Raw genomic sequence first — 12,757 nt, 5'->3', positions numbered from 1 at the left:
AGATTTAAGATCATTTAAAGGCAACATGAGTGAATCTGCAGATGCTGGAAATAAATAAAAACACAAAAAGCTGGCAGAACTCAGCAGGCCAGACAGCATCTATGGGAGGAGGTGTCTAATAAGATTGTTTAATGTCATTTCCTGTACACAAGTGTAAAGGAGAAAGAAATAATTATTATCCAGATCGATGCAGCACAAAAAAACCCAATAAGACAAAGAATACACTAATACTAATAAAATACACAGTAAATGATTGTGTGTCCATAAAGTGACAGTAGGCATAGGAGTTACTGTGCGTGAGATAATAAAGCAGTGGTGGGTGGGGTTTGGAGGGGTGGGTTAGTGAGCAGAGGTGTTGATCACCCTTATTGCTTGGGGAATGTAACTGTTTTTGAGTCTGGCGGTTCTGGCGTGGACGTTACGTAGCCTCCTGTTGCAGTGATATAAGATCTTAGTTAGACCCCACTTTGGGTACTGTGATCAGTTCTGGTCACCTCACTACAGGAAGGATGTGGATACCATAGAGAGAGTGCAGAGGAGATTTACAAGGATGTTGCCTGGATTGGAGAGAGTGCCTTATGAGAATAGGTTGAGTGAACTCTGCCTTTTCTCCTTGGAGCAACAGTAGGTGAGAGGTGACCTGATAGAGGTGAAAAAGATGATGAGAGGCATTGATCGTGTGGACAGCCAGAGGCTTTTTCCCAGGGCTGAAATGGCTAACACAAGGGGGCATAGTTTTACGGTGCTTGGAAATAGGTAAAGAGGGGATGTCAGAGGTCAGTTTTCCTTACAGAGAGTGGTGGGTGCGTGGAATGCACTTCCAGTGAAGGTGGTGGAAGCAGATACAACAGGGTCTTTTAAGAGATTCTTAGAGGTACATGGAGCTTAGAAAAATAGAGGGCTGTGCAGTAGGCAGTTTCTAGAGTAGGTTACATGGTCGGCACCACATTGTGGGCCGAAGGGCCTGTAGGTTTCTACGCTTCCATATTAAGTGTTTCTCCTTCCTGATGGGAGTGAGACAAGCCATCTTTGAGCGGGGGTCTTCAAGCTCGTAAACCTGCCCCCTGATGGTAGCAATGAGTAGGGGACATGAGCTGGATGTTGAGGCTCCCTGTTGATGGTTGCTGTCCTCGATGGTGGGGAGGCTGGAGCCGGCTGAGTACAACCCTCTGCGGCCTCTGTCGATCCTGCGCATTGTCACTTCCATACCAGGCAGTGATGCAGTAAATCTGTAGAAATTTGCTGCCTCCTTTGGTGATGTACCAAATCTCCTCAAACTCCAGTGAAGTAGAGCCACTGGTGTGCCTTCTTTGTGACTGTATGATTGTGCTGGGCCCGGACTGTTCCTCTGAGATGCTGATGCCCAGAGACCCTTGGTCTCCAGTAGCACTTTCCGCTTCCAGATTCACTCCACTCCACTAACCCCTTGCTCCCTGGTCAAAGACAGCTCTCCCATAGGGAATCGTTCCATGCTGCCTACTCAGTCTACCCCCCTCATAATTCTGTACACCCCAGCTCCCTCCACTCCATAGATAACAGACCCAGCCCCTCCCATCGGTCCTCGTAACAGAAACCCTCCATCCCAGGCAGTGATCACCTCCACACCGACACCCCTGGTGAAGTTGTCATCGTTGATCGACTGGACTGTGAAAACTCACACTTGTTCCTCAGTCACAATTCATTTACTTGTGCACAAGGAGAAGAGCACGGCCAACTGCTCTGGAGTTGGAACAAAGAAATGTCATTTTTATACAGAAATTGGTGACCTTGAGGATGTTCAGATTCCTTTCTTGCACTGCGATAATACAGGTGTTAGTAACCTGTAGAAGCTCAAGCTAAAGGCCAATGATACATCAGTTGGGAAAGTAATTATCAAATAGTTTGTGCCTTCATTTCCATTCTTGTCTTGTGTGCTAAATGGTCTCCTGTCCCACTCTGAGCAAAGGGGAGCTCTGCTCTCGAAGACCTTGCTCACCCTGTTGACTGCCCACACTCTCTGTGTGAACTGTCCTTGCCTGCACATTATTTTAACCATTGCCTCGCCACGGCATTCAGTCACTGCCGATGTCTTGGCTGACATTCCCGAGGGGAGAGGAAGACAGTTACTAACGGTGGGGAGAGAAGGGGAGATGTGTCCGCTGTGGTGGGAAGGCTCTAAACACGTTTGCTATCTGCTTCCCCCCCACCCCACCGCCAGGTACTCTGTTCCTGATCGGCGTTGGAGCCGGCAGGTCAGCGAGGGACCCAATGCGAGGTACTTCCACGCAGCTGCCTCCAGCCCATCCCACGACACCATGTTTGTGCTGGGGGGCCTGACCCCCTCCGGAGTCACCAACGAGTTCTGGATCCTCGATTTGTCGACGCTGCAATGGAGGCTTCAGAAGGTAAGGGGGGGCAGGGCTGGGGTGTTGGGGGTTCCAGGCCCCACCCCCAGTGCACGTGGACTGGAGTTGTAACCCCGGAACAGGAGGAGTGACAGCCGTTGTAGGCCCAGACGCTGCTGCTTTGACCTCTGATCTTTGTACTGGGGGCCTGAGCTCGGTGGGTATCCTCTCCCATCCTGCGATAGAGTGTATACAAGTTCTGAGGGGCAAAGGTAGAACAGATGGCCCAGGGAGACATTTAAGTTGAGTGAAGGTAAGTTTAGGGAGGATGTCAGAGGTCATATTTTTTACCCATAGTGGTGGGTGCATGAAATGTACTGCCAGGGGTGGTGGTGGAGGCTGATATTATAGGGACTGCTAGAAAGGCACATGGATGTAAGAATCAGGTTTATTATCACTGAATTCAAGTCACCATAAGAAACATAAAATATAAATAGTGCAATGAGAGACTGAAATAGTGCGGTAGTGTTCATGGACCATTCAGAAATCTGATTGCAGAGGGAAAGAATTTTTTTCGTGCCTCTCTTCAGGATCCAGTACCTCCTCCCTGATGGTAGCAATGAGAAGAGGGCATTGCCTAGGTGGTGAGGGTCTTTGTGATGGAAGCTGTCTTCTTGAGGTACTACCTTTTTGATGGTGGAGTGGTTTGTTCCCCTTGATGAGGCGTCTGGGCTGCGTAGGAGGGAAGGGTTAGATTGACCATGGAGTAGTTTTATATAGGTCAGCATGACATAGTGGGCCGAAGGGCCTGTAGTGCGCTGTACTGTTCTACGGGGAAACTCCAGGCAGCCCTTTCGGTAGTTTGTTGGCGGCAGAATACGGGGAATGGGCGTGCGACACAGGACGCGTGCCGAGGTCCGGTCGCTGCAGCATCCTGTGCTAACCTCACACACTACTGAGCACCCGTAGGTGACACACGTAGGGTCACCCACGTCAGACCTCATCACTCTGACATACTTGGTTCACTATCACTGAAAGGAACTCCAAATTCTCCTGCCATTCAGCCCAACAAATCATTTGCTTTCCTCACCACTTGCTGTGGTTGCCAGTTACAAAGATAGGCTGGGACTGGAGCGAAGGAGACCGAAGGGAGGTTTGGGGATGTGAGGCACAAGGTGTCTTTTTACAGAGAGTGGTGGTGGAAAGGCATACAATGGAAGCTTTCAAGAGGCACGTGAATGTGCAGAGCACTGAGGGATGTGGGGATTGTGTACGCAGAAGGGATTAGTTTAGATATTTCATTAATTTGGCACAATATCATGGGCTGAAGGGCCTTTTCTGGTGCTGTACTGTTCTCTATTCTCAATGTGTATAAAGTCATGGAGGGCAGCGATAAGGTGAGTAGCTGAAGACTTCTTCCAGAGTCAGAAGGATCTAGAACAGGAGGGCAGAGGTTTAAGATGAGAGGGGAGGGATTTGAAGAGCATCTCTGGGACGATGTTTTCCCACACACAAAGGGTGGTGGGTGTACGCAACAAGTTGCCAGAGGAAGTGGTTGAAACAGGCACAATAACAAAATTTAAAAGAAAATTGGGCAGGTGCGTGGATAGAAAAGGTTTAGGACAGGGTGGTGAACCTTTTGAAGAGCACGTGCCCAAATTGCTAATGTAATCTTCCAAAAAATTTTCCCTTGTGTGCCATGGCAATTTTGTGCAGAGACTATAATTAATTAATAAATTGGTAACAATAGTCATTGACTTTTTTTAAGGGAAAAAAATGAGCTCTGTTGCTTGCTTTGTATTCATTGTTTTGCTATCGATGGTAAAAGTTGTTCAAAAATTATTGATATTGATTTCTTAAGAAGACATGAAAAACAGCATGGTTTCTAACGACTATTGTTGTGGTAACCATTTACTATCCAGGTACTGATGTGTTCACCAGGTTAGTGAGGATTTCAAAACGTCACAATCATCTGGCACTGCTCTTGGGTTGTAAAAAAAAAGTCATTCACAGCTTCATTTTGCAGTAAAAAAAATAACCACCACGTATCGTTTTATTATGAACGGGATTTAAAGACTCGGGTTGCGTGGCACTGCATGCCATGAGCCAACAGAAGTTTTGCCAGTGCCATCTTGGGCACGTGTGCCATAGGTTCGCCACCTGGTTTAGAGGGATATGGCCTAAACTCAAGGACGTTCCTAAGCTCAGGAAAGCTGCTTGGTCAGCACAGTTGAGTCGGGCCGAAGGGCCTGTTTGCTTGCTGTGTGACTGTCCAACCCCTCTACGGAGAGTTGCTGGCTCGGTTCTGCCTCCACAGATGCCGCCTGAACTACTGTGTTTCCAGCATGAGGAGGGTGGTTGGGGGTGGGCTGTAGGTGAGCCACCAGGATCTGACCTCCCTACTCCCCCCCGCAGTCGGAGCTGATCCCCCCCGTGGCTGGACACACCCTCACCCAGTGCCGCAACTCGTCGCTGCTACTGCTGGTGGGGGGGTACTCCCCCCAGAATGGCTTCAACAACAGATTGCTGCAGTACAGCGTAGACACGGGCAGCTGGCGCCTGGAGCAGCACACAGGAACGGCACCCACAGGTAGGGCGGGGCTCGGGGAGCGGGGTCCTGGGCTCTGGTCCGTGCTGGGGGTCTGTGGGGAAGAGAGCTCGGGGTGGGTGCTTCAGCTGCGAGGTCCTGGCGCTCTGTGGGATCAAAGCGAGGGATCGGGGTGCGGGTTTGAGTCAGAATGTGTTCTGTGGGGTGAGGGGTCAGGGGCGTGCTCTCATGGCCTGTGTCGATAACCGTGGTCCGTGTCCTTCGCTAGGTCTCTACGGTCACTCCGCTGTATACCACGGCCCGACTGACGCCATCTACGTCTTCGGTGGTTACCGGTTCTACTTGGAGATGGTGTCGGCCTCTGCCGAGCTCTACAGCTTGCACCTCGGCACCCTGACCTGGAGCCTCCTGGCACCCTCCCACAATTCCAAGGTATGGAAAATCTCAGCAGGTCCACCCGGCAAGGCCCAGCCGGTTCGCCCTGTCCTGACCAGCAGGGTCACCATAGTGCCAGTACTGAGTCCCGTCTCCTGTGTTTGCAGCCGCTGCCCCGGTTTTTCCACACGGCCGGCCTGTTCCAGGATTCGATGGTGGTGGTGGGAGGTCGCTCCAGCCGTCAAGACTTCAGTGCCGACCTCCTCTTCTACCAGGTCAACTGTAACAGCTGGCTCAGCCCAAACACTTCAGGTAGGGCACAGGGTAAAGGCTCCTTCACGAGTCTTCCCCGCTCAATGTCCACCTCCCCTGCCCCCCCCTCACCTCCCTCTCCATCTCCCTCCCCTCATTGATCTCTCAAAGTTGCCGTACAACCGATAGGTCGTTGTAGAAGGATATGTTGCGTAGGCCTGAATTAGTCAAAGGGTTGATGTCAGGGCCTGCGAGGTAATGCTGCAGCTCTGGTTAAACCACACTTGGAATACTGTGTTCAGTTCAGCTCACCTCACTCTAGGAAGGACGTGGAAGCTTCCGAGATGGTGCTGAGGAGGTTTACCAGGATGCTGTCTTAACTAGAGAGCATACCTCATGAGGAAAGGGCTTTTCTGTCTGGAGAGGAGGAGGATGAGAGCTGTACAAGATGATGAGGGATAGATTGAGTGATGTTTTCCCAGAGGAGCAATGGTCAATTCCAGAGCACATCTGTTGAAGGTGAGCGGAGAAAAGCATAGGGATGTGTTAGAGGTAGTGGCGGAGCCTGCTGCCGAGGGTTTTGGTAGAAGCAGGTGCTTTAGGGACATTTAAGATTCTCTTAAACGTGTGGATGAAAGAAAAATGGAGGGAAGGGCTAGTATAATCATGAAGTAGGTTCAAAGGTCAGGACAACATTGTGGGCCGAAGGGCCTGTGTACTTCTCTCTGTTCTTCCACCCGTGCTCGTCCTCACCTACTCCCTACAAGCTCTCCTCCCACCATCCCTCCCCCAAACCTGCTGAACTCCTGAAATCTGTGTGTGTTTGCCAGGACTGTCGGTGGTGGGGGAACCGATGAAAGGGTCCATCGCTCACGCCGCGCTCCCCCTGCGGGACCGGCTGTACGTCCTGGCGGGGGTACCAGGGCGTGGCCCTGGGTTCGCTGCTCTCCCTCTCCGTCCCGCGCGATCCCTGCCTGGTCTTCAGCAGCCCCGCAGCCTGCAACACCAGCGGCAGCTGTGTGTGGTGCCGCTCCATCCGCAACGGCAGCTGCCTCTCCACCGACCAGGCCCACAGGTAGGCGGTCCGTCTCCCTCGCCCGCGGCTGGGGGTCTGCGTGGGGGTTAGGGAACAATGGGAGTCCTGGGGAATCACAGGGGATGGGAGAGTGACATGTACTGCACAGACCTGGGGATTCAGAGGGCTGACAGAGTGAGGGAGAGGGTGTCAGTAGAAGAGAAAGAGATGGAGGGGGGGAGGAAGAGGGAGCATGTGAGGGAGTGAGGGAATGAGGGAAGGGAGTCAGTAAGAGAGAAGGAGGGAGAATGTGGGGTTGAGGGTGTGAGGGACACTGAAGGAGGAAGAGTGGGTTATTGATAACATTTGTCTGACTCACATTACTCCCTCCCCTCACCTCGGCCACTCCCATCCTCCCCATTCCCAGGTTGGGACTGGAGCCGGGTAGTTCCCACTGCGACCCACTGCCTCGGCACCCGGAGACCTGTCGACACCTCAGGACCTGCAGTGAGTGTCTGGCCCTGCACCCCCGGCTCCTGGGACAGCCACAGCGCCTGGTGAGTTAACCCCACGCTGCCACCCCATCGCATCATTGCAAATCCCCTTCTCCACCATTCCTCCAGCACTCCTGCTTTACCCTCACCCTCGCCCCCTTCCCTGTGAACCCCCCTCTTCCTGCTGTGACCTGCTGCGTCTCTCCCTGTTCAGAGGTGCAAGTGGTGCACCAACTGCCCTGAAGGGGCCTGCATCAGCACCAATGCCAGCTGCAGCAAGGGAGAACGATTGCCGCATCAACCAGCGCGAGATCTTCGTGGCCAGCAACTGCTCTGAGATCTCCTGTGAAGCTTCCGACTGCCACAAGTGCACGTCCTCCGGCAAGTGTATGTGGACCCGCCAGTTCAAACGCACAGGTAAACCTGGCTCCCCCCACCGCCCCTGTCCAGAGAGATTAGAATCCTTCAAATCAACCCAAACTTTGCAGAAATAACTGGTTCGTGCCAACCAAGATATGCCGTCAAAGCTAGTTCCATTGGTCTGCATTTGGCCCATTTCCTTCGAAACTTTTCCTCTCCAAGTTGTCAACCTGAAATTATTAACCTGCTCAGTTGAGGAAAAACACCAGAGACACGAAATTACCTCTGAAACGGTTTTTATTCAGAGAGGAGTTCGCAGCCCCACGCACTTTGGGCGTAAGGTAGCCAACTCCCAATTTGTCGGTTTACAAAGGTCATACTTATACCCAAAAGCAGGGTACTACATTCGCAAATATGGTTACCCGATTCGAATTCATCAATTGATTGGCTATTGCATAGCTAAGCACGCAAAATACTCGGAATAAGCATAGACGCAAGCGTAATACTCGGAATGGATATGGACGCAAGCAAAACACTCGAAATAGGTATATAGCTGAAAATACTTTGCCGAACACATTGTCTTGTGGTTGCAAGGTTCCTCTTCTTTGTGGTTGCCACATGCTGTCTGGAATCTCATTTTAGCTACCTCTTCCCTGTCCTCCTACACTTCCCTAATGACGTATCCTCTCCCTGGTCCTGTCTACATATTTAGCTACACTTACCCCTCGCCCACCCCTTCTACACGTACCCCCTTACCCTCTTCAGATTCTCACAAGTCCCTTTAAAATTTTGTTAATTTGCTTCCTCTGGGAGAAAAATTAACCATTCAGCTTCCTATTAAATTGCTCCCTTCTAACCTTTAACATAGATATTATTGTGACTTAGATGAAGATCAGACCACATTGTAGAAAACCAGGTAATTGCAAAGGGTTCAGAAACTTTTTCTTGTAACTGTATATACTGTAGTTCTTGATTCTCCAACCCTGCTAAAATGACTGTGCATCACCCTGTCTATGCCCCTCATGATTTTGTACACCTCTAAGATGACCTCTTTGTCTGTGCCCCAAGGAATAAAGTCTCACCGTGTCCAAAACTCAGTCTCTTGAGACCCAGCGACAGACTCGTAAATCTCCCCTGCACTAATTCCATATCATTCAGAAACTGAGAGCCAGCCCCCTGGTTCCGTCCTCCCAGCCTGCAAGAGATCTAGTTATTCCACTCGTTTCTCAGTGCACGCTCACGCACACCCTCCGGTGTAACGACCCTCGTGTAGCTACTCGTTAGATCTCTCTTGGAAATCCAAACTCAACATGCTGGCTTGTTCTGTCCTGAACGAATGAGCAAATTTATTGAACATGATTTAGCTTTCAAAAACTGTAAATTGGGTTGTCTACTGTGCAGTGTGGCCTCCTGTAAATTGGTGAGACCCGATGTAGATTGGGAGACTGTTTCGCTGAGCACCTGCTCCCGGTAGCCATCCATTTCAGTTCTCCTCCCATTCCCATTCGGACATGTCAGTCCATGGCCTCCATTGTCATGATGAGGCCACACTCAGGTCGGAGGAACAACATCTTATACTTTGGGTAGCCTCCAACCTGATGCCATGAACATCGATTCCTCGAACTTCCCTCCTCCCCTTCACCATTCGTCATTCTCATTTCCCTCCGTCCCCGATTAGACTCCCCCTCCCGGGTCTCACACACCCTCTGAGGGATCCTCTGCTCTTGCTTGGCCAGACTGACCTTCCCCCATACATCCCGACCTGTTGACTCTTCCCCAACACCATTCTCCCGTACCTTCCCCCAGCCGTTCCGTCCCCAGTTATCATCCCCCCCCCCCATTGTCCCCGGTAATCCGTTCCGTGCTGATGCCCCTGCTGTTTGGATGCAGGCGAGACCCGCAGGATCCTCAGTGTGAGCCCCGCCTACGACTGGACCTGCTTCAGCCACTCGCTCCGCAACGTGTCTCCGATGCCAGTGGAGTCCTCGCCCCCGGAGCCCTGCCCCACCCCCTGCCACAACCTGACCAACTGCGCCGACTGCCTCAGCTCCAATGGCTCCGACGGCGGGTGGCAGCAGTGTGTCTGGAGCGTGGCCCTGCAGCAGGTGAGCAGCCGCTCCACGCAGCCCGGGGGAACAGGGAGATCGTGGGCCGGGGCAGGCACAGGCAGCGGACTACGTGAGGGGGAGGGTCCCTTGGGGTACAACGTGTGTCGAGGCCATATGATGGGGAAGGTCACCAGGGACGGATGGTGGGGGGAGGGTGAAAGGATTATAGTGGGGGAGATTGCACTGGGGTTGGATTGTGTGAGGGGAAGGGCTTCCGGGAATGGACTGGGTCAGTGGGGACACACAGCTTTGAACAGCCTCTCCACCATCCACCCCTCAACCCTCAACCCTCATCCCTCTCTCCCCCTCTCCCCTCCCCCTCCCTCCTCCTCCTCCACCCTTCCCCTCCCCTTGCCTCCCCCAGCCCTTTGCTGTCTTGCCCCCAGCGCCCTTGCCCCCTCTCTCACTGTTCTCTCCTCCCCGCAGTGTATGAGCCCCAGCTTTGCGCCGCTGCGCTGTGCGGCGGGGGATGTGCGGCCGGACCCTGCGGGGGTCGAAGGCGAGCTGCAACCTGTCGTGCGCCAGCTACCAGCAGTGCTCTCACTGCATCCGGCACTCCCACTGTGGCTGGTGCTCCACCCGTGGCCTCAACGGCATCGGACGCTGCATGCAGGGTGGCCTTCGCGGACCCTGGGACGGTGCGTACACACGAGTGAGGGGGCGGATGTGCCAAGGGAGAGTACATCGAACATACAGACCTCTCGGCCCACAATGTTGTGTCGGTCTATATAAACCTACTCCAGGATTAATTAACTCTTCCCTCACACACCATTTTTCTTTTACCCAGTTGCCTGTGTAAGTCTCCAAGATCTCCCTAATGTATCTACAAACAGAAAAGGCTCCCTTTTTTCCCACTCTTTGCCTCCTGCCAATCACCCAATCTTCTATCCATGCTAGTACCTGTCCCGTAATACTGTGGTCTCGTATTTTGTTAAGCAACTTCATATGCGGCTCCTTGTCAAAGGCCTTCTGAAAATCCAAGTGCACAATATCCACCGATTCTACTTTGTCTGTCCTGCTTGTTACTTCCTCAGAGAATTCCAACAGATTTGTCAGGCAAAATGGAAACCAAGCTGACTTTGACCTATTTTGTCGTGTGCCTCCAAAGATCCTGAAACCTCATCCTTACTAATCGACTCCCTACATGTACCAAGTCACTGAGGTGAGGTTAACCAGCCTATTGTTTCCTTTCTTCTGCCTCCTTCCCTTCATGAGGAGTGGAGTGACATTGCAATTTTCCAGTCTTCTGGAACCTTGACTCCGTTGATTCTTGAAAGATCATTACTCATGCCTCCACAATCTCTTTAGCCAGCTCTTTCAGAACCCTGGGATGTAGACCATCTGGTCCAGGGGACTTATGTACCTTCAGACCTCTCAGCTTCCCAAGCACTGTCTCTCTACTGCACTGCAACTACACTCACTTCTGCCCCCTGGCACACTTAAACCTCTGGCATTCTGCTAGTGTCTTGCACGGTGATGCAAAATACTTACTCAGTTCATTCCCCATTTCCTTGTCCCCCATTACTGGCTCTTCAGCATCATTTTCCAGCAGTCTGATGTCTATTCTTGCTTCTCTTTTACATCTGAAATAACTTATGATGTCCTCTATGATATTCACGGCCAGCTTGCCTTCTTATTTCATCTTTTTCCCTCCTCAGGGCTTTTTAGTTGCCTTTTGTTGGTACTTAAAAGCTTCCCAATCCTCTAACTTCCCACTAATTTCAAAGTTCAAAGTAAAATTTAATACCGGAGTACATACTGTACATCTCACCATATACGACCCTGAGATTCTTTCTCTGTGGGCATACGTGGCAAATCTATAGAACAGTAACTGTAAATAAGATCGATGAACAACAAACAGTGCAAATGCAGATATAAATAAATCACAATAAATAATGACTTCATGAAATAAGTTAAAGAATCCTTACAGTGAGATCCTTGGTCGTGGGAACACCAGAAACAGATTCAGATTCTGGTTCAGTTTATTGTCATTTAGAAACCACAAATGCAATGCAGTTAAAAAATGAGACAACGTTCCTACAGAATGATATCACAAAAGCACACGACAAAACAGACTACACTAGAAAATCCACATAACGTTTGGCAATCCCCAATCCAGAGTCCGGAGAGGCTGCTGCGTATTAATATCGCATTACCATCTTAGCACATTCCCCAGAAAGGAGCTCCCAATCCACCAGACAAAACAAGACCAAAAACTAAAGCTTCAAGACCTGCACAAAACCACATAGTTACAACATATAGTTACAACAGTGCAAACAATAGCATAATTGATTAAAAAAAACAGACCATGGGCACAGTAAAAATAGTCCAAAGATGTTAAAGGACTATAAGTTCCATGTAGTTATCCTGTTTTGTTCAGGAACCTGATGGTTGAGGGGCAGTAACTGTTCTTGGTGGTGTGAGTCCTGAGGCTCTTGTACCTTCCACCTGATGGCAACAATGAGAAGAGAGCATGGCCTGGGTGGTGAGGATCTTTGATGATGGATTCTGCTTTTCTGCAGCAGTGTTTCATGTAGATGGGCTCTGTGGTTGGGAGGGCTTTACCCGTGATGTACTGGGCCGAATCCACTACCTTTTGTAGGATTTTCCGTTCAAAGGCTTTGGTGTTACCAGACCAGGCCATGATGCAGCTAGTCAATACACTTTCCATCACACATCTATAGATCTATAGAAACTCGTCCACATACTGTATCTCCGCAGACTCCTAAGGAAGTAGAGGGGTTGGTGTGCTTTCTTTGCAGTTACACATATATGATGTGTCCAGGACAGGTCCTTAGAGATGGTGACACCCAGGACCCTCTCCACCTCTGATCCTCCGATGAGTGCTGGCTCATGGACCTCTGGTTATCCTCCTAAAGTCAGTCAGCCCCTTGGTCTTGCTGACATTGAGTGACACCACTCAGCCAAATTTCAATTTCCCTCCTGTATGCTGATTCATCACCCCCTTTGATACAGACCAGAACAGCGGTGTCATCAGCAAACTTGTATGTGGTGTTGGAGCTGTGCTTAGCCACACTGTCATAGGTGTAAAGTGAGTAGAGCAGGGGGCTAAGTACACGTCCCTGTGTGTTTAATTAAATGCCCTCTCTTTTGCTTTTATGTTGACTTTGACTTCTCATGTTAGCCACTGTTATGACATCTTGCCTTTATAATACTTCCTCTTTGGGATGCATATATCCTGTGCCTTCTGAATTGCTTCCAGAAATTCCAGCCGTTGCTGCTCTACCATCATGTTCTTTTCCAATCAACTTTGGCCAGTT

At 50.7% G+C, this 12,757-nt stretch overlaps 1 protein-coding gene across 1 annotated transcript in view; it reads left to right on the top strand.

Moving 5' to 3' along the window:
* megf8 (multiple EGF-like-domains 8) overlaps nucleotides 1-12,757 on the top strand; it is a 179,892-nt gene that overhangs the window by 82,592 nt on the left and 84,543 nt on the right. The window contains 12 exon segments of the mRNA XM_073046496.1: nucleotides 2,198-2,384; nucleotides 4,740-4,914; nucleotides 5,141-5,304; nucleotides 5,415-5,559; nucleotides 6,330-6,412; nucleotides 6,414-6,574; nucleotides 6,942-7,071; nucleotides 7,223-7,288; nucleotides 7,290-7,425; nucleotides 9,259-9,473; nucleotides 9,903-9,941; nucleotides 9,943-10,128. Of these exon segments, the coding sequence (XP_072902597.1) occupies nucleotides 2,198-2,384; nucleotides 4,740-4,914; nucleotides 5,141-5,304; nucleotides 5,415-5,559; nucleotides 6,330-6,412; nucleotides 6,414-6,574; nucleotides 6,942-7,071; nucleotides 7,223-7,288; nucleotides 7,290-7,425; nucleotides 9,259-9,473; nucleotides 9,903-9,941; nucleotides 9,943-10,128 (1,687 nt within the window).

Source organism: Hemitrygon akajei, chromosome 1 (assembly GCF_048418815.1).
Source record: "Hemitrygon akajei chromosome 1, sHemAka1.3, whole genome shotgun sequence".
NCBI lineage: Eukaryota > Metazoa > Chordata > Chondrichthyes > Myliobatiformes > Dasyatidae > Hemitrygon > Hemitrygon akajei.
The sequence above is the reverse complement of the archived record's forward strand: the minus strand, read 5'-3'. Positions and strand labels throughout refer to the sequence as shown.